A 25,637-nucleotide genomic window follows, 5' to 3' on the forward strand; every position below is an offset into this window, starting at 1 on the left:
AGCATTTTATCCTACATCAGGGCCACCACTCAAGGCCATGTCAGTTCTCTATTTAGTTATTTACAGGGAGAAGCCATCCTTAGAGGTAGGGGGGTTTTCTGAGGAATGCCCTCTTGCTGCTGTTACAAAATACCTGTTAAAGATGAAAAACTTTGTTTTTTCCATAGAAAAGCAGGATGGCAGTCCTCAAAAGTCTGAATCCCTAACTAAACTTGCTTTTAATATAAGAGATTTTTTTTTTAATGCCAGTGAGGAAAAATAAATTCGGATTTTGCAAACCTCTTCATGAAGGCTCACCTCTGGTGGGTCACCAATACAACCATAGCTCTTACACTTTGAGCCTTGCTACCGTCTTCCAGAGTCATACCTGCCTGTGCCTTATAAACATCTTCGACCCTTCTCTGGAAAAGAAAGTGATGTAATTTAGGTAAATAACAAACATTTTCCTTGATTTACTCATGAAACAAAAGATATCTGCAATAATGTGTATTCTAACTGAGGAATAAATTAGGACATCCCCGCATATCCTCCCACTTAAAGGTGCATTTGATTAGAACTTCGTTACTCAGCATTTTGAAGGGCGTTTACCCTACTTAAACCTCAGACATTTAGTTTGGTGTGCTCATGACTTCTGTGGTGAGACTGAACACCATGGTGAGATCAAAAGAGCTGTCTGAGACCTTCAGAAAGAAGATTGTAGCAGCTTATAAGTCTGGTAAGGGATTTAAAAAGATCTCGAAAGAATTTGACAATAGACATTCCATGGTCCATAAAATAGTGTACAAGTGGACGACTGCAATTACATCACTTTCTTTTCCAGAGATAAATAAAAAAAAGATTTGATATCGATACATGAACATTTCTTAAGAAAGAACTGAATATTTCATGGGGTGTCCTAATTTTTTCACATGACTGTAGGTGATTTTAACATGCCAGATATTGAGTGGGCATCCCTATTGTGAGGTCTTCAAAAAGTAAGGAGATCCTGGATTCTCTACAAGGAGAACTGTTCCAGCAGTTGGTAATGGAACCCACATGGGTTGGAGTCATACTGGACTTAGTGCTTACAAACAATGAAAGTGTTTCTGATGTTACAGTGGGTGATCAGCTGGCATCCAGTGATCACTGCATGGTACAGTTTAATATTAAGGCAGGAAGGGAGAGTGTGGCGCAGTGGTTAATGCTACAGCCTCGGCACCCTGGAGTTGTGGGTTCAAACTCACGCAGCTCCTTGTGACTCTGGGCAAGTCACTTAATCCCCCCATTGCCCCAGGTACATTAGGAAGATTATGAGCCCGCCGGGACAGACAGGGGAAAAATGCTTGAGTACCTGAATAAATTCGTGTAAACCGTTCTGAGCTCTCCTGGGAGAATGGTAAAGAAAATTGAATGAATAAATAAATAGTGAGGGCTATAAAATAAATAAATAAAATAGTGTAAATAAATAAATAGTGAGGGCTATAAAAAAAACTAACTTTGTATGAGGATTATATCAAAGAATTGTTGGCTGGATGGGAACGTCTGGAGGGAATAGAAGTGCAGTGGGCAAAACTGAAAGGAGTTATTGTAAGGGTGACAAATCTTTTTGTGAGACAAGTAAATAAAAGTAAGAGGAAAAGAAGGCCACTTTGTTTCTCAAAAGTAGTAGCTGAGAAGGTAAAGAATAAGAGGTTAGCTTTAGTAAACTACAAAAGATTGCAGAAAGAGGAAGACGGGCAAAAATATCTAGAAAAGTTAAGAGAGCCTGGTCATGTAGTCAGGAAAGTAAAGATGCAAATGGAAGAAAAGACAGCTGACATAGTAAAACAGGGAGACAAGACATCTGTTAGATATATCAGTGATAGGAAGAAGCGCAAAAGTTCCATTATGAGACTCAAAAGGGAAGGAATATGTAGATGCTGATAAAGAAAAGGCTGAATTGCTTAACAAATATTTCTGTTCTGTGTTCAGAGAAACACGAATAGAGATGGAGTATGGTAGATCCTGATCAATTTTCAGAGGGTTGTGTTCATGAGGAACTAGCTAAATTAAAGGTAGACAAAGCGATGGGGCCAGTTTGTCTGTACACCTGAGTGCATTGAAGGTACTTAGGGAAGTTCTGGTGGCTCCGATGACTGACCTTTTCAATGCTTCTCTACAATCGCCAGTGGTACCAGAGGACTGGAAAAGGGCAGATGTGGTCCCTCTTCACAAATGTGGAAGTAGGGAATTACAGGCCGGTAAGTCTGACTTCTGTGGTAAGCAAATTAATGGAAACACTTTTAAAACAAAGAATGATGAAGTTTCTGGAATATAGTGGATTACAGGACCAGAGGCAACATGGATTCACCAGAAGTAGGTCTTGTCAGACAAATCTGATCAATTTCTTTGACTGGGTGACCAGAGAATTGGGTAGAGGGAGTGTTCTAGATGTGGTGTATTTACATTTTAGCAAAGCTTTTGACAGTGTCCCACACAGACGTCTAATAAATAAACTGAGTGCTTTTGGGATGGGTCAAGAACTGGTTAAGCGGAAGGATAGTGGTCAATGGAGATCACTCTGAGGAAAGGGATGTTACTGGTGGTGTGTCTCAAGGTTCTGGGGACTGCAAGGGACCCGGGCCAAAGATATTGAGCAAGGACACTGTAAAAGAGGGCTCAGGTCTAAGTGGGAACTTTTTGAAAAAGGACCTAAGGGAGAATTGCAGGGGTCTAGTGCACGAACAAAACTGGTAAGCAGCACTAATAGAGAACAACGGAATCCAGAGGGACAACCAAAAACAGGGGAACAGGCTGAGGACGAAACAGACACACCACAGGAGAAGGATAACCTAGACGAGGCTTGGGGTCTGGCAACTCACGAGGGGGCCAGGAGCGCCAAACCACGAGGAAAAACAGCAAGAAAGGCGAACAAACGGGACTTACTTTGCCTATACACTAATGCTAGGAGCCTAAGGGCTAAAATGGGAGAGCTGGAAGTCCTAGCCAGCAAAAAGGGCCTAGACATAATTGGAGTCACAGAAACGTGGTGGACTGATGACAATGAATAGGATGTGGCTTTACCAGGATTCAAACTCTACAGGAGAAATAGGTCACACAAAAAGGGTGGAGGAATAACGCTATATATAAAAGATGGAAACAACAGTAAGGGCGAGCGACTTGGAATCACTATGGGTTAAGCTACCAGGAGGAACTGGAGCAGACATAAAATTGGGTCTGTACTATCGCCCACCTGGACAAACAGAAGAAATCGACCAGGATCTGAAGGCTGAACTGAGGCAGGTATGCAAAAGCAGAAGTGTGGTGGTGATGGGAGACTTCAACCACCCGGGAATAGACTGGAGTATCGGGCACTCAAACTGCATGAGGGAGACCAAATTCCTGGAGGTCACGAGGGATTGTTTCATGGAACAGCTGGTCACGGAACCAACACGGGGTGATGCCACTCTTGACCTAATCCTCAACGGACTAGGGGGACCCGCTAAGGAGGTGGCGGTACTAGCCCCTTTAGGAAACAGCGATCACAACACGATCCAGCACAGGCTAGAAAGTGGATCATCAAAGGTGAAAAGAACTACAACGACTGCACTTAACTTCAAAAAAGGGAATTATGATGCCATGAGGAAATTGGTGGGAAAGAAACTCAACGACAGCGCAAGGAAGATGGAGTCCGTAGAAAATGCCTGGACCATACTCAAGGGCACAGTGCACGAAGCACAGAACCTGTACATCCCTAAATACAGGAAAGGGTGCAAAAAAAAATAGAACAAAAAACCCAGTGTGGATAACAAATGCAGTGAAAAAGGCGATAAGTGACAAGAAAGCATCATTCAAAAAATGGAAAAAGGACAAAACAGAGGAGAACCAAAAGGAACACAAAAAACACCAAAAGGAATGTCATCGAGTGGTTAGGAAAACAAAAAAAAGAATATGAAGAGAGACTGGCAGGGGAAGCAACAAACTTCAAATCATTCTTCAGGTACGTTAAGGGGAAGCAACCAGCAAGGGAGGAAGTGGGACCCTTGGATGATGGGGACAGAAAGGGAGTGGTAAAAGAGGAAAAGTAGATAGCTGACAGGCTAAATAAGTTCTTCACGTCAGTTTTCACAAGGGAGGACACAACCAACATTCCGGAGCCCGAGGAGATCGTAAAAGGAGAGCAGGATGAAAATCTGGTCCAGCTAGAGGCGAGCAAGGTGGATGTCCTCAGGCAGATAGAAAGGCTAAAGAGCGACAAATCGCCAGGTCCGGATGGCATTCACCCAAGGATACTCAAGGAACTAAGGAACGAAATAGCTGAGCCACTTCGACAAATATGCAACCTATCCCTAAAAACTGGAGAGATTACGGAAGACTGGAAAATAGCAAATGTCACGCCCATCTTCAAGAAAGGCTCAAGGGGAGACCCAGGAAACTACAGGCCGGTGAGCTTGACCTCGGTCCCGGGAAAGATAATGGAAGCACTGATTAAAGACAGCATCTGGGAACACATCGACAACTATGGGCAGCTAAAGTCGAGCCAGCATGGCTTCTGCAAGGGCAGGTCATGCCTCACGAACTTATTATACTTCTTTGAGGGGGTAACCAGCCAGGTGGATAAAGGGGAATCCATAGATATCATTTACCTTGACTTCCAAAAAGCCTTCGGACAGGAAACAGAGGGTTGGAGTAAAGGGACATTACTCAGACTGGCAATGGGTCACGAGCGGAGTTCCACAGGGGTCGGTGCTGGGACCGTTCCTATTCAATATATTCATTAACGACCTGGAGGCAGGAACAAAATGCAAGGTTATTAAATTTGCAGATGACACCAAACTATATCACAAGGTCAATAACATGGAGGACTGCGAAGATCTCCAAAAAGATCTGACAACACTGGAAAAATGGGCCAAAAAGTGGCAAATTTGTTTCAACATAGGGAAATGCAAGGTCATGCATATAGGGGAAAAAAACCCGATGTTCACTAAGAGACCTGGGAGTGATGGTAGACACAACATTGAAGGTGTCGGCGCAGTGTGCCACGGCCTCAAGGAAAGCAAACAGAATGTTGGGTATCATTAAGAAGGGTATCACGACCAGGACAAAGGAAGTCATCCTGCCACTGTATCGTGCTATGGTGCGCCCGCACCTGGAGTACTGTGTTCAGTTCTGGTCGCCGTACCTCAAGAAGGACATGGAGGTACTTGAGAGGGTCCAGAGAAGAGCAACTAAGCTAATAAAGGGCATGGAGGACCTCTCATATACTGACAGACTGAAAAAGCTAGGGCTTTTCTCCCTGGAAAAAGCGGAGACTTAGAGGAGACATGATAGAAACCTTCAAGATCATGAAGGGCATAGAAAAAATAGACAGGGACAGATTTTTCAAATTAAGGGGATCAATAAGTACAAAGAGGCACTCAGAGAAATTGAAAGGGGAGAGGTTTAGAACAAACGCCAGGAAGTTCTTTTTCACACAGAGGGTGGTGAATACATGGAACGCGCTACCAGAGGATGTGATAAACAGGAGCACACTACAGGGGTTCAAAGAAGCTTTGGATAGGTACTTGGAAGACAAAGGGATTGAGGGGTACAGGTAAGAGTAGAGGTAGATTATAGGGATGGGATTAGAGGTAAGTTACAAAATTAATCAAGGACCACTGTTCAGGCACAAGACCTGATGGGCCGCCGCGGGAGCGGACCGCTGAGCAAGATGGACCTCTGGTCTGACTCAGCGGGGGCAACTTCTTATGTTTTTATGTTCTGTTCTTGGGACTGTTCTTTTCAACATTTTTATGAATGATATTGCAGAAGGGCTGTCAGATAAGATTTGTCTCTTTACGGATGATACCAAAATCTGCAATAGAGTAGCCACCATTGATGGTGTGAATGATATGAAGAAAGACCTAGCGAAGCTTGAAGAATGGTCTGAAATTTGGCATCTTAAGATTTAAAGCTAAGAAATGCAGTCATGCATTTGGTCTGCAAATACCCGAGAGAACGGTACAGGGAGTGAAGAAATTATGTGTATGACAGAAGAGCGGAACTTGAGTGTGATTGTATTTGATAATATTAAGGTGGCCAAAAAGGGTGATAAAGGTGACGGTAAAAGCTAGAAGGATGCTAGGGGACATAGGGAGAGGTACAGCCAGTAGGGAAAAGGAGGTATTTATGCCCCTGTATAAGACTCCGATGAGACCTCATTTAGAATATTGTGTATAATTCTGAGACCACACCTTCAAAAAGCTATAAAAAGGATGGAGCCAGTTCTGTGCCAGTAGGGGCTCCCCCTGGCAGGAGGGAGTGGGCAACCCTTCTGCTGACTTGGAAAAAAGGCACAGGGGGGAGGGGAAATGTTCTTTCCTGGCGGCATCAGGGAGAAGGAGGGATGTGTTGTCCCAGTGACATCTGTTTGGTCTATTGGGGGCTGAGAAGTTTCTTCCTGAGAAATACACATAAGACCTCTTCCTAATCTAGGGAGTATATACTAGGGGTGTTCAATACTTTATCTACCTGAGTATGAAAGAAAGTAGCAAGCATTTTGAAACAAGTTTGTGCATGTTGTGACGTGTCAAGGTTACTTATGCACAGTTGTAGCTCAGTCTTAACATTCCAAGAGACAGGATGCCAGGAAAGTCATTGTGCAAATGAAGTAAGAAACTGCTAGATTTTGAGCATGTTTCAGTGATAAAATTTTTCAGAAATGAAGGGAAAAAGTCAAAGGAGATCCATGAACACATGACTGTAGTTTATGGTGAGTCTGTCCCATCATGCTAAAAAAAGTAAAATGTTGGAGCAAGCAGTTTAAGTGGGGTAGAGAATCCATGAATATGACCCTCACACTAGATGGCCTGTGGAAGCAGCTTTCACAAAAATGTGCAAGAAAGTCTAGGATTTAATTTTGTCAAACAAACGATTCCTAAATAGCTGAAGAAATGGGCATCTCGGCTGGTACAGTTTGGAAAATAATTCATGAAAGTTTGTCATGTCCAAGGTTAGTGCAAGATGGGTTCCAAGAATGCTGATGCCATGTCAGAAGGCCTTTAGGCTCTAGTGCTGTCAGGAGAATTTTGAGATGCTCCTTGATGCCTTAAATTATGACAAACCTAAAGAACTTCTCAAGTTACCTCTGCATAATCTTAAGGAAGCCCTCTTTCAAAACTGGGAGACTCCTCTTTCTGTTACTACAGCTCCAAGAAAAATTGATTCACTCTACAGAATAATTTCATGCCCTGGATTTGACAGATCACAACTACAGCACCAATCGTTTCTTGTGGAATCTACCTCCAGTACCAGGGTTTACGTTTCTGCACCACCGGGACATGAAGGTCGTACTGTGGACAAATTTGGTCCTTTATCTAGTAAACCTCTATGTTGGCTAATAGAGTGCTTAATTACAACTTCTACATGTCATTTTATTTTAAACATCTTGTAAACAAGTTGGCCGACTTCAAGCAGTATATTCCTCCAGAACATCTTTAGGATTTTCAGCAGACCACACACAGTCTTCTATAAATCAGGCACAGATGGTACAGATGGCATTTGATGCTTATGAAATATCATCCAGAGCATCGGCCATGTCTGTTGTTGTGAGGCATCTTGATTGGCTACAAGTCTCTGACATGGATATTAATCTTCAGGACCATTTAGCCAACATTCCGTGCCTGAAGGAAGAACTCTTTAGTGATAGAATAGAGGCTGCTACTCAAAAGCTGACTCAGCATGAGCAAAATTGGAACTCTTTGACTAGATCAAAGTCTTAAGAGTCAACAGCCTTAAGTCTGCTCCAAAACCAGCTTCTTATTCTTATAAGAGACGATATCCTGCAACATCCTTTTCTTCCAAACCACCACCACAAAACAGACAAAAGCAGCAGCGACCTCAAAAGACCCAGACTTCAGCTCCTCAAAAGCCAGCTCAGTCTTTTTGACATGCTTCTAAAGAACATGGCCACCATATCTCCCTCTCAGCCTCTTCCCCAACCTATCGAAGGTTGACTACAATTATATCATCGACATTGGGCTCTCCTCATGACAGACTTTTGGGTCCTCAAGGTCATCACGGAGGGTTACTCACTCCATTTTGTAAAAATACCTCCAAATCATTCTCCAAGAGAGTCCTCTTTCACATCACAACAGATGTCCCCCCTTCTTCAGGAAATTGAAGCTTCAGCTAAATAACATAGAAGTAGTTCCTCCTTAGCAGAAAAATAAGGGGTTCTACTCCAGGTATTTTCTAACTCTAAAGAAGATGGGAGGTCTTCTACCAATTCCAATCTCCAAGACTTAAGCACATTTCTAGTCAAAGAAAAGTTTTGCATGTTATCTTTAGGGACTCTATACTCTCTTCTAGAATGAAATGAATGTCTATGTTCTCTAGACCTCAAAGAGGCCTACACATATATCTCCATACACCCTGCTCACTGGAAGTTTCTGCACTTTCATGTAGTTCTCCAGCACTTCTAGTACAAAGTTCTACCATTCAGCCTGGCTTCTTCCACAAGAGTATTCACTAAGTGCCTAGTGGTCATGGCAGTAACCCTGCACATTCACGGGTTTCAAGTATTTCCATATCTAGATGATCAACTAATAAAAGCTGCCTCGCCTCAAGATGTGCTTTCCATGATACAGTTGACAATAACATTTCTTCAACAACTAAGGTTCAAAGTCAACTTTCCAAAGACTCCACTTTCAGCCATTCCAAAAACTGCAATTCATAGGAGCCCTTCTCGACACTAATCAACTAAGGGCTTTTCTTTTAGTTTATAGTCTGTCATCCATTTTTCCTCTGTTGCTAATATCGTGCAGTTTCTCTATAGAGATGGGAGATGATTGGTTGAAAGGAAGGAGAATGGTGATGTCATCTGCATAACTGTATAATGTAATACCTAAATGGTTCAGATTAGTGTCGAGGGATGTGACGTAGAGATTGAAAAGCATTGGAGATAGTGGTGATCCTTGAGGTACACCGCAGGGGTTGGAACAGGATTCTGATTTTTCCCTATTGGTCTTGATTCTATAGGATCTGATTTGCAGGAATCCTTGTAACCATTTGAATACCTTTCCTGTGATTTCTGTGGCTTCCAGTATTTGTAATAGGATAGTATGATCAACCAGATCAAATGCCGCAGAGAGATCCTGTTGTATGACTAGGATCCTCTTGCCTTTACATAGGTGCTGTTGAGATGTGTCCAGGAGCGATGCAAGCAGTGTCTCTGTGCTGTGGTTGGTCCTGAACCCGGATTGTGTGGGATGAAGTAGGTTGTGGTCTTCTAGGTAATTTGTGAGGTATTGTGCAACTAGGTCTTTTATTAGTTTGATGTACAGTGGTATTGAGGCTATGGGTCTACAGTTGGAGGGGAGATCTGATGTGCCTTTTGGGTCTTTCATGATAGATATGACTACAATTTTGCTGAGTTCTTGTGGGAACTGGCCCTCTGTGAACAGTGATTGAAGAGGTGGGTTCGAAATTTTGGTGTTGCAATTTTTAACAGGTACGGAGGGCAGTTAAGTCACACGCTATTTGGCTGTATTTTTTATAGCGTCTGTTTAGATCTGGCCATTTTATTGTTGGAAAGTCTGACCATGTCCTGTCTGCTGCAACTGACTTTCCTACTATGGGGTGTATTGGTACCTCATCCAAGAGTCTTGGGGTGCTTTTGAAGGTGGTCCTAGCAGTTGTGATCTTGTTCTTGAAGAATTCTGGTAGCTGAGAGACTGAGGGGAGCTGGTTTCTAGTGGTAGCCAGGTAGAGTTTAGTGTCTATGAGCTCTTTTACTAGTTTGAATAGATTTTTTAATGTCAAGAACTTCCAGGCCTACTTGTTTGGAGTGGAACACTTTCCGCTTCTCATTTACTTTAGCTTTGTATTGTTTATCTGCCTGCTGTCCCTGGATAACACCTGTTACAGTAAGTAACTGTGTTTTCTCTGCTTTGGCCTTTACTCTTGACAAGGAGGATAACACCACATGTTTTCCAGAGGCATGACATTAATTTTGATTTATTCCATTGAATACCTAGCAGTTAAATTAGAGCCAGGATTTATTTATTTACTGTATTGAAGATACAAAATTTGTAACCCCCGTACAGTTGCCCAACACACTGCCCCCTCCCTGCAGCCGCACCACCTTTTTAAACACCGCCTGACGCCGCAGGACCACCTTTTTAAAACAAACACCCCACCCGTCACCGCCGTCCCTTTTTCAAGCAGCCTGGTGGTCCTGTACCTTTTTAATCATACCCCCATACCTTTTTTTTACCCTGTACCTTTTTTAATTCTTCCTTCCCTCCCTCGACATCTCCATACTATTTCCGGGCAGCAGGCACATGAGTCAGGAGCTCGCGGTACTCGCAAGAACTGCCAGCTGCCATTCAGAAAATGGCATGGGGCCAGGCGGGAAAGCGGAAAGCTCGCACCTGACCTTCGTGTCCCTGACTTGTGCACCTGCTGCCCAGAAATAGTACGGAAGAAAGAATTAAAAAAGGTACGGGGTTTTTTTTTTAAAAAAAAAAGGTATAGGGGTGTTTAAAAAAGTACAGGAGTATGGGTGATGATTTAAGGTACTGGGGAGGTACATGGGGGATGATATAAGGTTCTGGGGGGTATGTGGAGGGTATGAGGATGATTTAAGGTACTGGGGGGGTATGTGGAGGGTATGAGGATGATTTAAGGTACTGGGGGGTACATGGGGGGATGGGGGGATGAATGAAGGTATTGGGGAGATATGTGAGGGGGTATGGGACCTGCTTGCCTGTCACTAGGCCTGCCTGCCTGCCACTAGGCCTGTCTGCCCTGTTCCCTGTCCCGGCCTTCCACTAGACCAGTGTTTTTCAACCGCTGTTCCGCGGCACACTAGTGTGCCGCGAGATGTTGCCTGGTGTGCCGTACGATTAGGGCCGCCATCAGGGCAGTACCACCAGTCTAGGGAGAGGGGCGGTCCGCCCCACGTGGACAGGAGAGAGCTGGACGGGGGACCCGCAGAGTTCAATACATCTCGAGCCGCGAGGCTCGTCTTCTGTTCCTGCCTGCCCTGCAGCTAACATATAGCCGATCGCAAGCGTTCCCCGATGTCAGCGCTGACGTCGGAGGGAGGGCTTAAGCAAAGCCTGCCCTCCGACGTCAGCGCTGACGTCGGAGAATACTTCCGTTCGGCTATTTGTGTGCGGCAGGGCAGACAGGAAGCAGAAGACAAGCCTCGCGGCTTGAGCTTCGTTTTGCTGAGAAAGTTGCAAAGATGGGCTGGGAGGCAAACACGGAACACAAAAGGGGGGAGGGAGTGCGTTTTGGACACAAGGCATGAACTTGGGAGAGAGGAAGGGAGGGAAAGAGATGCTGAGGTGGGGGAGGGAATGGGTTTTTGGACACAGAAGGCATGGACTTGGGAGAGAGGAAGGGAGGGAAAGAGATGCTGAGGTGGGGGAGGGAATGCGTTTTTGGACACAGAAGAAATGGACTTGGGAGAGAGGGAGGGAGAGAGGAAGGGAGGGAAAGAGATGCTGAGGTGGGGGAGGGAATGCGTTTTTGGACACAGAAGAAATGGACTTGGGAGAGAGGAAGGGAGGGAAAGAGATGCTGGGGTGGGGGAGGGAATGCGTTTTTGGACACAGAAGAAATGGACTTGGGAGAGAGGAAGGGAGGGAAAGAGATGCTGAGGTGGGGGAGGGAATGCGTTTTTGGACACAGAAGAAATGGACTTGGGAGAGAGGAAGGGAGGGAGAGAGGAAGGGAGGGAAAGAGATGCTGAGGTGGGGGAGGGAATGCGTTTTTGGACACAGAAGAAATGGACTTGGGAGAGAGGAAGGGAGGGAAAGAGATGCTGAGGTGGGGGAGGGAATGCGTTTTTGGACACAGAAGAAATGGACTTGGGAGAGAGGAAGGGAGGGAAAGAGATGCTGAGGTGGGGGAGGGAATGAGTGTTTGGACACAGAAGGCATGGACTTTGGAGAGAGGAAGGGAGGGAAAGAGATGGTTGTGTACACGGGGAATAGAAGAAAGGAGAATTTTTGGTCATAGGGAGGGAATGAGGTACAAATAGTGGCATACCAGGGTGGGGGGGGGCGGTCTGCCCCACCCCGGGTTTACGTCCCAAGGGGGTGCACAGCTGGCCACCCTCCAGTGTTGTCCCTAGGCCGGCAAACTGCGGCTCTTTAGCCACTTGAGTGCCACCGCCGCCAACGGTGATGTTGGCGGTGGCAGCATTATAAAATACTTTCTTTGTGTTTATTTGATTCCTATTCAAGAGAATTACTTTATATATAGTCAATATAGGCACAGAGTTAAATTTTTTAACATTTTCTAATGGTGGTGTGCCTCGTGATTTTTTTCATGAAACAAGTGTGCCTTTGCCCAAAAAAGGTTGAAAAACACTGCACTAGACCACCAGAGGGGGGAGACAGGGTGCAGAGCCTGGCAAGGCGTTTGGGGTTTGGTGCAGAGCCTGGCAGGGAGAATTTGGTTAAGAATGTTTTTTTTCTTGTTTTCCTCCTCTAAATCTAGAGTGTGTCTTATGGTCAAGTGCATCTTATGGAGGGAAAAATACAGTATTTACCATTTATAACTTAAGTGGTGTACATTCAGGTACTCAAGCATTTTCCCTTATCCTGGCAGGATCACACTCTATCTAATGTACCTGGGACAATAGGGGATTAAGTGACTTGCCTAGGGTCACAAGGAGCAGCATGGGATTTGAACCCACAACCACAGGGTGCTTAGGCTGTAGCTCTGACTTCTGTGCCACACACTCCCGCTGATGGATAAATCTCAGCGTATTCTCTGTAATATCTCAACTTTTGCCACAAAGTACAGCACACTTCCCGGGACAACATGTCTAATCAACAGATGGACACCTCTGTACCCCTCAGAAGGGAACCGCCAAGGTGCTAGCACTAGGCCAAATGATACTGGATGTGCTCTTCATGGTGTATCACTTTATAAATTATTCTTAAAATCCAGGAGTCATAGCCATAATTTATTTTTTCAGAAATGAAAGTACGGTGCCTAAGGAAATCATGAATTTTTCCTTTCCTGGGAATTTGTTCAAGGCATTTAAACTTTGAGTCCTTTTGTTTTTTCCTGGGATTGAAAAATACTTGAATAAAATCCTTGGTCTCTCTTTCCTGGTAGAATAATGTTGTCTGCATTGGCCTTTAAGAGGTAGAAAATTTCACTTCCAACAGTGTATCTTGATGCTGAAAGTTTGACAATGATGATCTTGTTAGGCAGTCTGGTGGGGTTTCCAATAGGTGAAATTTGTATTTGTTTCCATTGCTGATGTAGATCATACTTATGGGGGCACAGGAGCTTCTTCATAGCTGTCACCTACTGGTAATTAGAGCAGCTGGGAATATCATGCCGACCCCAGACTTGGCAGGCACACATAAGTGTCTGATGTAGTGTTGCCACTGGCCACCACCTTCTGGGACAGTGGGTGAAAAAGATCTAAAGCAAAATCAAGCAACTTGATGGTAAAAATTTCAACTGATACCATTTGATACAGCCTGTGCAAAAAAAATTTATGGAAGCTTTAAAATTTGATGGATAAAAATGTGACCAAGGGTTTTCTAAAAGGATGAAGCAGAATCAGATCAGCAAAGACTAAAGAAAGTAACCTGAAAGCACTTTTAGTTAATTTCTAAATCCTTAGAAACGGATGACCTTTGGTCTTCACAGAAAACTGAGATGGCTGCAAGTGAAAACATTGATGCGAGATCTCTTAGGCATGTTCAGGATAGCTATTTAGAAAACTCTTGTTTACACTGTTTTGGTTTTGGGTTCCATCTGATGTCACCAACTTATGAGGTTCGCTATCCTACTTGTCCTTGGAGAATAGAGTCAAAGGCAGAGTAAAAGATGGCCCTAAACAATTTATGGAAAGACTGTTTTCTGCAACTCAGAAAAATGACAAAACAAATCTACAGACTGTCAAAACATTTGCAAATCATTAATGTGCTGTGCTATGAAATTCCACAAATTGTTTTTCTGTTTCTTTCTTAATAATGGTCATATCTAATATAATGCACATTTGCTGTTTCTGAAGCATCTGGTGAGCCATGCTAGCATTTCCCAATAAATTAGATTGAAGAGGCTTTACATCATCCAGTCTCTGTACAAGCAGATCATAAGCTTTGGGGCTTTGTTCTGTAGTTCATGCTAATCTGCAGATAGAAGTTTGACTCCTCCCCATCTCTGTCCCCCTCCCCAGCTTAGTTTCATTTTTAATATGGCTGAAACATACTTAATATATTTTTACCTTTTGTTTCTTGCAGTCCAAAGAGTCCTCATCGGTGCTTAGTTGTGATATCTCTGTGGATGATAAATACATCGTCACTGGTTCTGGAGACAAGAAAGCTACAGTCTACGAAGTTATTTATTAGAAGCAACCTTGAATGCAAACAGGACTCCTCTTAGTAGCACTTTGCTGTATAACCCTCCCCCCTCCTTTTTTAAAAAAATTTTTCTTTAAAAGCAAAGACTTCAAATTCTCGTTGCAGTTTGGGAGTTTACTTTCCCCGCCACACCTCACTGGCTTCTGAATTGTGAATGCTCGTTAAAGAACTTGATACCAAATCTTCAATTAATCTATTTGTGAAATAGTGGGGGGAAGGGGAGCATACTTAACAAAGGACTCGGAATCTTTAAGTATGTATCATAGCTGTAATATATTTATTTTGTTTAAAGAAGACTTTCTAACAGTGAACTGACTAAATAAAGCTGGCCATCTCCACCAAGGAAATTAAGGTGCGTTCATTCATCTCATTAATACTAAATGTAAGGAATGTTTAGTTGCATTTATAATAAGAGTGAGGTGCCATCATTGTTTTGCTGAATAAGGGCCCGAAATCTAATTGTATTATGTGATTAACGGCCTCTTTTACAAAGCCGCACGGCAACAGCCCCGAAGCCCTTTAAATCTCTATGGGCTTCGGGGCCGTCAGCGCAGCCACTAGTGCGACTTTGTAAAAGAGGCCGCAAGTCCGATATCTAATTGTATTGTGTACTTATATAATCACATCCTTAGTGGATAAAAGGTCAAATAAGATTTTGTAATAAAAAAAAAAATCTTCCTGTGAGTGTGTGATACAAAAATAATTTATAAGAAACAGTTGGCAGAATGATTTTTTTATTTTTTTACCTAGGGCTCTGGGAAGCCAGTCCTCAAATGTCACTAGCCAGTTGAATTTTCAAGATATTCACAGTAAATATGAGACATGTGTTTGCATGTGTTGCCTTCATTGATCAGAAATGTGTCACATGCATTTTCATTATCATTTATTTCAGTTTTACTATACCACCAAATCTGATAACAAGTCACAGTAGTTTATATGGTCACTCATTGTGGATAGCCTGAAAACCCAACTGACTAGGTGCACTTGGATTGAGTTTGCCTACCCATAGTTTGACCCCCTAGAACCATTTTTGCTCTCGGTGTAATTTTACCTCTTATGTTCCCCCCCCTCCTCGATTAGAGGATGTAAATTCAAAAGACATCACCAACATCTTCTCTCTTATCAAGCAGCATTATGGGGCAACGATCTGAAACAACTACTAACGCTTGCCCATACATATGGGGAATTTAGGAGACACCTGAAAACATATCTGTTCTTAAAGTACATAGGAAACTGATTTTCACAATCTCTCCCACAATAATTGATCTCTAGAGCTGTTAATCAATAGATATTAGCTATGTCAATTCTACTCAATCTGTAACATTTATAATCATTGTAAACCGCATAGAACTTCATGGTCTGCGGTATATAAATTGTTATTATTATTATGCCTTCAGGTTGAAAATTTGTAGTGGCCTAACTTAAGGGGTCCTTTTTATTAAGGTGCACTAAATGCTAAGACATCCATTACATTCCTATGGGCATCTTAGCATTTAGCGCACCTTAATAAAAGGGTCCCTAAATGCAGTATGGGGTGACACCTGCACTTATTTATACAACTGAGAATCGTCAGTGTGTGCATCTCATCCTGATGCAGCTTGTCTGTTAAATGGGCGGATGATGCCTGCTGGCCAGTGGTTGACAAGCACCTTTTTCCATAAGACCAGTGACTTCTATTGACTCTCTGGCCACATTTAAATTTTAGGTGAAATTTTAGCCCTTCTGAATTTAATATAAAAAAAAAACAAAAAAGGTTTTATAAACAGAAATCTGTAACTTTTCAGAGTGCTGCCAGTAGCTAATAGCGCATTAAAAAAACTAATAACGGCTATCGGTATTCCCGCCAAGGCTGCTAACTTTTACTTAGTGTCTCCTTTGCTATTAGATTTTTGTCCCCATCATCCACTTGCAGTTAGACGAACGAGTTAACCCTATGATAGGAAAGGCAAATTTCTATACTGTTCTAAGAAGAAGGGCAAAATACTAAACTAAACTAAACCTTAAGTTTATATACCGCATCATCTCCACGGAAGTAGAGCTCGGCACGGTTTACAAGAACTTAAAAATGAGAAAGGGTAGGAAAAGGTTTACATAAGTTTATAAATCGAGTGGAAAAGTAAAGGAAAAGAAATTACATGTTAGAGAAGAGCCAGGTTTTTATTTGCTTGCGGAATAAATGGAGGGAGCTCAGATTCTGCAGCGGGATAGTAAGGTCATTCCAGAGACCTGTGATTTTGAAAAGAAGTGATTTTCCCAGTTTACCTGTGTGGAGAATACCATGTAGGGAGGGGAAGGATAGTTTTAATTTATGGGCGGTCCTGGTGGAGTCAGGGCACGAGGAGTTGAAAGAAAGTGTGATTAGGGAAGGAAGGATGCCGTGAATAATCTTAAAAGCCAGGCAAGAGCATTTGAATTGGACTCTGGAAATCACTGGGAGCCAATGAAGATTGGCCAGGAGTGGGGAGACGTGATCAGATTTACGTTTTGCAAAAATCAGCTTGGCTGCCGTGTTCTGAATAAGCTGGAGTCTTTGGAGGCTTTTTTTTGTTAAGCATAAGTAAATGGCATTACAATAGTCAAGTTTGGAGAGGATGATGGATTGGACAAGGACGGCGAAATGTTTTTGGCGGAAGAAGGGTCTTGCTTTCTTAATTGAAAGGTATTGTTTTGAGAGATGTAGCATTGCATTTCCCTCATTAACGGATTAACCACAATCTTTTTTTTTTTTTTTTAAATTCCTGCTGTTTTGTGTTTTCAGCTTAATTGGTACCAGACCTGGGAATTGGCACTGTTAGCCTTAGGGGTTCTTTTGCAAAGTAGGCTGTGCTATTTTTTAGTGCATGGGTTTCTTGCATGCTGAGGCCACTCTTTAGCATGGTTCTAAAATGGCCACAATCTACTTTTGAAAGTGGTAAGGACTCCTACACTAATCTTGCACTAACTGGTCAGTGCGTGCCAATGCCCACCTACTGATTAGCGCAGGGCATGCATACTCTCTGCCCCCCAAACATGCCCCCAGCACCAAGCCTAAAATTAGTACCTGGAGCAAGAGTGTACCCCACAGCTGCAGATTTTAAGAAGAAAGTCAGACTTAAATTGAGTTCCTCTAATAGAAGGAAATTTAATCAACGATGCCAACTCCATGAACATTTAGACATGAGAAATACTGCAGGCTAAATCTCGAAGCATATTATAAATTGGATAGTTTTATGGACAAGTGGGCTAACCATATTTCCATTTTAAACAGTAGGGTTATTTCCTTATAGCCACATACTGCTGCAGAAGGAATCCACTCTGGATTTTTCACTCTGCCTCTGTTATACTTCACTGGGCTCTCTGGCTCCACCTTCAGTTCTTTCCTTCTGCACGTGTGCCTGCAGGAATGTTTGTTCTACTCTCCCCATTTTATCATTTTATTATTTTAGTTCAATGCAATTTTGTCCCCTTTTCAGGTAGTTTAGTGCTTGGAGCATTTTTGAAGCTCTGCTTGCTTGAGAATTCATAAAACTTCAGTCTGTAGCTGAAAGGCTGATCCATCCGGGTACCTATTAGCCACCATGCATAGTTTCTCTGGAGCTCAGGACCATGAGATGGTCATACCTCCTGTTAATCAGGGGTCGTGCATAGGCTGTTAGGCACCCTTAGGAGGCTTGGCGGGGTCTCGCAGGGTGCCAGCTGTATCATCGCGCCTCCGCCCGTCCCGTTCACATCCATTGGTCCATAGGGGTGGAGGTGTAGTCAGACATAGGAGTCTGACTGGCAGCCTGAAGATCAGCTTTGCAGAAACATTCCCAGCATTATGGCAGTGATATTTCTCATCCAGCTACTGTGAGAGAGCGGAAAGCAAGCTGCAGCTCTGATCCTATCTGGTCACAGTGAGTACACAGGCAGATAGCCTATGAGAGACATCGTGGAGATTGAAAAAGTGGGGTTTTGAAGGTTTCTGGATGTTCTCCTATGTTCCCCCTCCTGAAAAATCCTAAAATCACCGTTTTTATTATTTGGGAAGTTTAAAAAATATTGAAATTTTTGCACAAATGTTTTGACAGCAGCCATCTTGGATTTTTACCGATCTTTTTTCTAAAGTTCCCTGCTTCTTCAGAACTGAAGCAGTTGACCAAACGTTCAGCTAGCCCAGTGGGGCACCTATCATAGTTTTCAGGGCATGGCACAGCTGGTACTTCCGTCAGCTAGGCTGTGGACCCAGCCAAAGAAACGCAAATGCAGGTCTTCTAAAAGTGATTTTTTGCCCCAGGAGTCGGACACTTTTTCTAAATTTATGAGTTTCAAACTAAATGATCTCCCCTGAATAGTCTCAATCCACATCTGCTGTGTCTCTTAGTGATGTGGTGCTAATGGGCTCGGCCTCGCCTCAGCCTGCTGTGGCTTTTGCACTACTTGGTCCTGATCTGGAGTCCCAGATGCTGCTCTTTCCCTTACTGATCCTTTATATGCAGGTACAGCACTTCTCGCAGGAAGATCAGGAAGAAGCGGGAGATCAGGGCTGTGTGCTGGATCTGCGGATCCCTCTGCGGTCTTAGATCCTGTGGATGATTTTACTGTCTTGCGCTTATTTAAGTTTGCGACCCTGCCAGACCTCATTTCTGAGTCATTGCAGGAATTGAATATAGTCACTCTGCCGGCTCCATTCACTTCTTCCTCCTTGCTATATAGTATGCGCTCACAGTCAGCTACCTTTCTCTGGCACCCCAATATGAATGTTCTGATCTCAGAGTAGTTTGACTCTCCAGAGGGTTCTCTGAAAACTGCTAGCGCTATGTCCCACTTGCATCCAGCAGCTTTTTGGTCAGCCCGAGGTGAATTCTTTGGTGGCACAGGTGACTAAGCACACCTCGCTCCCCAGTGAGGGTGGTGTTGTGTTAAAAGACACGCAGGACTTCCAGGTGGATGAGGTCCTCAGGAAACTTTTTAATGCAGCTACTTGAGGTATCAAGGCTGCTTTGGTGAAGTCGTTTGTGGCACGCACTTGTCTCTGTCGACAACGCGTCCTGGAGAGTGGGGCAATGGATCCACCTCCACAACTTCAGATGGCTGGGACAGATTATATGGCAGATGCATTGTATGATCTCATGAGAGTTTTAGCAAAGATGTCAGCATACTCCATCTCTGCCCACCGAATGCTTTGGGTTCTCCAATGGGCTGGTGATTCCACTTCCAAGGCTACTTTGGCTAGGCTATCTTTTAAGGGGCAGTTATTGTTTAGCAAAGGTATGGACGACCTTATGGATTTGGTGATGGACCATTGCCTTAAGACTGCCAGATAGTAGTCCCATACCCTCCAGGGGTTCTGGATGCTCTAATTTTTTGTGGCTCATGGCATTCCAGACCGTATGCAAATGCCACGTTGCTGAGATTTTCCCAGGGCTCCCGATGACAATATACTAGCTATAGGCGTTCCCAGCCTTCCACCTCCCATTCTGCACTCTCTTCCAAAAAGGTTCAATGACACAAGGCCGACAGAGGCTCCTCTGTAGATAGGGAGCTGGCTCTCAGCATTTCTTTCTACCTAGTTGTGCATTACGTCTGACCAGTAGGTCTTGGGCATTATTCGATCAGGTTAGTAGCTGGAATTTGCTCGACCTCTGACAAATTGGTTCATGGACTTTACTTAAGGTCACCTGGACAAAGCACTCAGGTTTCAAGTCACTGTTCAGCGCTTGCTATAGAGCCAACCTCTCGGGCTCAGGCAGCTACTCCATTTAATTTATAGTGCCAAAGAAAGGCTCGGGATATTGGAGACTTATTTTGGATCTTCAGCATGTGAATGCAGCTCTCAAGATTCCTCGATTCCAAATAAAGACTATGTGTTCGGTTATTGCAGCAGTAGCCCCAGGAGAGTTTCTTGCCAAATGAGCGGCGGCGGCCAAAAAAGCAAACAAAATGCCAGGAATTATTTTTAAAAGGGATGGTTAACAAGTCTAAGAATGTTGTAATGCCTCTGTATCGCTTCATGGTGCAACCTCACCTAGAGTATTGTGTTCATTTCTGGTCGTCTTATCTCAAGAAAGATATAGCAGCACTAGAAAAGTTTCAAAGAAGAGCGACCAAGATGATAAAGGGGATGGAATTCCTCTCGTATGAGGAAAGACTAAAAAGGTTAGGGCTCTTCAGCTTTGAAAAGAGACAGCTGAGGGGGATATATGACTGGAGTCTACAAAATCCTGAGTGGAGTAGAAACGGGTACAAGTGGATTGATTTTTCACTCTGTCAAAAATTACAAGGACTAGGGAACACTCAATGAAGTTACAGGGAAATACTTTTAAAGCCAATAGAAGGAAATATTTTTTCACTCAAGAGAATAGTTAAGCTCTGGAATACATTGCCAGCGGATAGAGTAGCTGGTTTTAAGAAAGGTTTAGACAATTTCCTGGAGGAAAAGTCCAATGTTATTGAGAAAGGCATGGGACAAAGCCACTGCTTGCTCTGGATCATTAGCATGGAATGTTGCTACTCTTTGGGTTTTGGCCAGGTACCACCATGAGAATGGGCTACTGGGCTTGAAGGCCAGTAAAGCTATTCTTATGTTATGTTCTCTGGATCTCATGGAGGTGTACTTGTATAATGCTATTTTTCCAGCCCACCGCAAATTCTTGCGGTTTCATGCTCTTTTATGTAATGGAAATTGTGCATAATCATATCTTATTTTGATCTTATTTCATTCAGATTACTGGTTCAATCACTGGTGCTTAGCACTTTGGATTATTGCAATTCAGTCCATCTTGCAGGTCAGCATAAATATTTATATAGATTATGCAAAATCCAAAATTTGGCTTTTCGTGACATCTACAATCTGAAGAAATCTGATCATGTTACCCAGCTTCACTGACTCCCTTTTGAGACCAGAGTATTGTTTAAATTTAGATTGCTCTGCTATAAAATCCTCCAAGGACAGGTTCCTGGATATTTAATGGCTCAATTTAGCTTCTTCAGTACTGATCACCCGTTATGGGTCACTTCATTATTTGTATTCTCTTCCTTACGAGGTTGTATTTATAAGAAGTTTTTACAATGATTATTCACTTATCAGGCAGCTAGCTGGGATGATGAACTTCGAAAATTGTTATTGTTATCGTATTTGCATTTTAGACATTTATTGAAAATCAGTCTGGCAGCAGTATTTTTTAAAAGCCAGAGTCATTTTACCAAAGGTAGTAAAGTCTAAGATGGAAACTAAAACTGGAAATGAACCAAACAGTACTCAACTACTTCAGGAAATGAAGCTGGAAGGAAAAATAGAAATTGCGTTGGTATATGTAGTTCTGAAAGAGTGTTTAAGGACTGGAATAAGATACAATATGCATTTCATTTTATCCTCCTTTGGTCTGTGACATGATTTCTTTGTACATTGATTCTTGGTTTAGTCCAATGTCTGGAAGTGTTTTGTAGTGCATGGGCTTAGAAGACTGTAAAATGGGAAATTGGCACAAGGTACTATAGATATCATTTTGCACATACTTTTAGGATTTCATTTTCTGATTAATAGTGTTCTCCAGTATTAAGGCTATATGCCATGCCAGTCCAATGCTAGTTGGCAAGTACAGTCCACTCCATATGAAAGTTCCCTGATACAGTTCCCTACGCTGTGGTTTGGCTGGTAATAGTGTGTGTGTGTGTGTAGAGAGGGGGGAGGTGTGCTCATATCCCTTCTAGTTTAGGGAGTAGGCAAGAGAGAAAATTTTGTTTGCTGTAAAGAAAGTAACACCTGTTAGGAATTATATTTTTCTAGTGCACTAGGTATGTCATTCTTTGACGGATGGATAATATCTCCATGCTCACAAACTGTGCATAAAAAATCCACTCCAGCTTTTGAATCCCTCCTCCTTCACTAGAGGGTTCTGCTGCCCCTTTCAGTTTTTCCTGTTGCATGCGTGCCAGAAGGAGACTTTCTGATCTGCTCTGTATATTTCTTTATTTTTATCAGTATCTTCCAGTTCTTTTTTTGATGCTCAGAGCTCACCTCATTGAGGGTTCAACTTTGCCTGTGTTGAGGAGAAGCAGACTGAGGTCTGCAACTGACAGACTGGTCCCTCTGTGGTACCTGTTGGCCAGGCTGCTGAAACTTTTTTAGAGCTCAGGGTCTGTTCCCCTTGTACCATTGCTCCCCTACTGCATCACAGGGGCTTGAGTGCAGGCTTTTAGGCATCCGTAAGGGTCTCAGTGGTATTCCACAGGGTGCCAGCTGTGTTTCACTTGCCCTCTTCAGTTTGTACCAAAGCAGGAGATAGCCCCATATAGAAACACATGTGTAGGAACTTAGGGATATTACCCTTCCACCAAGAATAGCACACCTATCTACTAGAAAAGATATTAGCAAGGTAAGAACCTAATCTCTTTTTAAAGAAGCTCTACAGCCTGGCCCTTGACTGAGGACTGTCACTGCAGTGTACAAACTAACTGTTTTCTCATCTGCACTTATGCCATTAACATGCATTATTTGTAATAAGTTCCATTGCATAAAGAGAGACTTTCAAACACATACAAAATTGAGATTACATGTGCTAAGATAGTATTGCATATTAGTAACTAGCTTTAGGTGTATTAAGGGGCAGGGAAGAAAATATAAAATGGGATGAGAAAAAAAAAAAACAACAACCCTGGAGGCTCATGGCACCAGATATCAGCTCTGGTTCTGACTGAAGTGGAAATATAAAGGAGCAGGATGAAATACTAACTTATACTCTTAGGTACCCTGTTATAAAATCAGGCCCTAAGTTAGAAGTCCATTAAGGTGTCTACTTGAAGTATATTTTTATAAATGCAACATGTCTGCCTAAGTGCCGTTGTAAAATAGGTTCCAAGAACCAGCCCCTGTAGCACACAATTGCTGATATGCACACATTTACACCTACTTCAAAATATTTACTTATGTATTTTATTTTTTAAAAAACACACACATACACACAGATCACAAAGCAACTCCTGCTTCGCTCAAACTGCGCCCCTAGGAATGCTTTATGGTGTTCATATAAGTACATGCTTTTATGCAAACATACTGTAAAGTAATTCCCTTTTTCTCCTTTTATGTGTAGGAAGCTTTTACAAAATTACTCTGTTAAATGGGGGGGATTGACAAATACTATTAAGTATGGAAACGATATATTGGAAGAGAGCAAACTAACTCTTCATTTGTAAGCCTCATTTTGTGTATGAATGTGTGTACAGAAGTCCTGTATTCCGAGTTAAAAACATAAAACCAACTAAGCCAAATTATGTGGTGACAGTAAGTTGATGATTGTAGTAGCATTCACTATGGATACACACAGTATCTCGGGGTATAGTGTTTGACCTCCGAGTTAGTCTGTAAAACACTCGGTAGCCTAAGACGACATTTGCTTTTATTGAAGACTCCTCTGTGATACGACTTTGAGAGGCAGCAGCATTTGTACATAATTTTTCTTTCGTACCCTCTGGCTATTTTGGTATTCAGTATAATGTAACTTTGCTCCTCTCAGGGGTGAAATAAAGCATAGCATTAGTTTGACTTGTAATTATGCTGTAATTTATCATTGTCAACTGACCAATAACTCCTTCGGACGAATGGCTTTATCATCATCACTGTTGGTATTAATTGTCTCTTGTGAGTTGGTCACTGGTTAATTGATTGATTCTGGTTAATTGTGTCTTCCCACGATGATTAAGTCTTCAGAGAATGTACTGTTTTGCTCAATATTTGTCATGGCAGCTTATCCTTTCTTTCCTTACATTGCAGACAGAAGTATGACAGCTGGCCTCCCATTCAGAGATTTGTCACCATCTCTCCCGAACATTTTTTTTTTCATTTGTTATAATGGAGATATACATCTTTTGGACAGTGGTAGAAGTGTGGTTTACTGCAGATGGTGGCACGTGGACAACACATATGTTGGAAGCTGCGCTGAGATGAGCTCCCACAAGCCAAACAATTACATGGATGGGGTGTGAGGGGTCGTCACAAGAATGTACCTATCTTAGCAAATAGGACTTGCTCAATTCCCAACATGTTCTTTAGTAGTCCACGTTGGATGCCTCTGAAGTGGACGCAGGCTGAGCCATTGTGCCCAAGGCATCATGTTTATCTTTTTATGTTGTTGTCATTGCTGTTTAAACTACGAGCTGTGATCTTATTTTTTTTTTTTTTGAATGCTTTAAAAATAAAAATAAAAATCTTTTAAGTCTGTGGATCTGCTGATGTACAGTGCCTTTGCTGCTATGGATCAAAATCAAAAAGAACAGTGTAGATAAACCTTATTGTACAAGTAGATGGTTACTTAATTTCATACTAGAAGAGGATCGATGCTGCAAGTTGAAATGGACTGTTTATCAAAGTTTCCAAATGTGGTAGCAAAAATGGTGTCTTAAGTGCTGAGTGTTTGATGTCTTTAACAGTTTCGTAATATTCTACATTGTAGAAAGATTTTGATACTAAACTGTGTCCATTGTACATAGTTCTAATGCATTGTATTGACCATCAGTACTTCTATAATAGTAGACAATTGTTTGTGCATTCAAACTTTTAAGCATTAAACATAAATAACTTCTAAGAGGCTTCTTTTGATTGTTTTGCAACAGAAAATACTGTAAGGCATTTGAATTCATAAAAGGACAAACAAGAATACTGTAAAGAATGTATTCTAAGCTATGCCGCACAGGAGCTCTTGCCGCCTCAACTCTCCTGCTCTCTGCTGCTCTTCCCCGCAGTGCAAGCCTGTGGTTTTAATCCGCGGGTTTAAAGCAAGGCTACACTGCGGCGAAGGGCAGCAGAGAGCAGGAGAGTTAAGGCGGCACAGAGTCTAGAGAATGACACGGTGACAAATTCATCACCGTTCCCGTCCCCGTGGATAACCACGGGAAATAATCCCATGTCATTTTCTAGTATATATTTCAACCATAGTCCTTCTACACCAGCATTCTTCAAAGCAAAGCTTGCGGGTCAGTGGTTGTGCCCAATTATACTCTGATTCTTCCCTCTCTCCTTAAAGAATGACATGAAGATGGTTTCCCGCGGTTATCCGCGGGGATGGGAACGGTGATGAATTTTGTTACCGTGTCATTCTCTAGCACAGACTTTGGTCTCCTCCTTTCGGCCTCCTTTTAAAATATGCAGAAATTGGTTTGCCCCCCAGGTTTAGATGGATATAAGTAGTTAAAACCACAGGCTCGCGAAAGTTTCTTCTAGCTTGCACAGAGAGCAGACCCTCTATAAGCAAAGAAGATCTTCAAGCTTGCGCAGAGAGCATGCGCAGACCATCTACAGGAAAAGAAGATGGTTCGTGCATGCGTCTAGATCGGTCTTCAGTG

The 25,637-nt window shown here is 42.7% G+C and overlaps 1 protein-coding gene across 4 annotated transcripts in view; it reads left to right on the forward strand.

Annotated features, from left to right (window-relative positions):
• TLE4 (TLE family member 4, transcriptional corepressor) overlaps positions 1-24,883 on the forward strand; it is a 410,973-nt gene extending 386,090 nt beyond the window's left edge. For all 4 annotated transcript variants that reach the window (XM_033927147.1, XM_033927157.1, XM_033927165.1 and 1 more), the window contains 2 exons: positions 14,220-14,691; positions 24,070-24,883. In XM_033927147.1, coding sequence (XP_033783038.1) covers positions 14,220-14,327 — 108 coding nt within the window. In that variant the 3' untranslated portion in view covers positions 14,328-14,691; positions 24,070-24,883. The remainder of the gene's footprint in view (positions 1-14,219; positions 14,692-24,069) is intronic.
• Positions 24,884-25,637: the final 754 nt, after the last annotated feature.

Source organism: Geotrypetes seraphini, chromosome 1 (assembly GCF_902459505.1).
Source record: "Geotrypetes seraphini chromosome 1, aGeoSer1.1, whole genome shotgun sequence".
Classification (NCBI taxonomy): domain Eukaryota; kingdom Metazoa; phylum Chordata; class Amphibia; order Gymnophiona; family Dermophiidae; genus Geotrypetes; species Geotrypetes seraphini.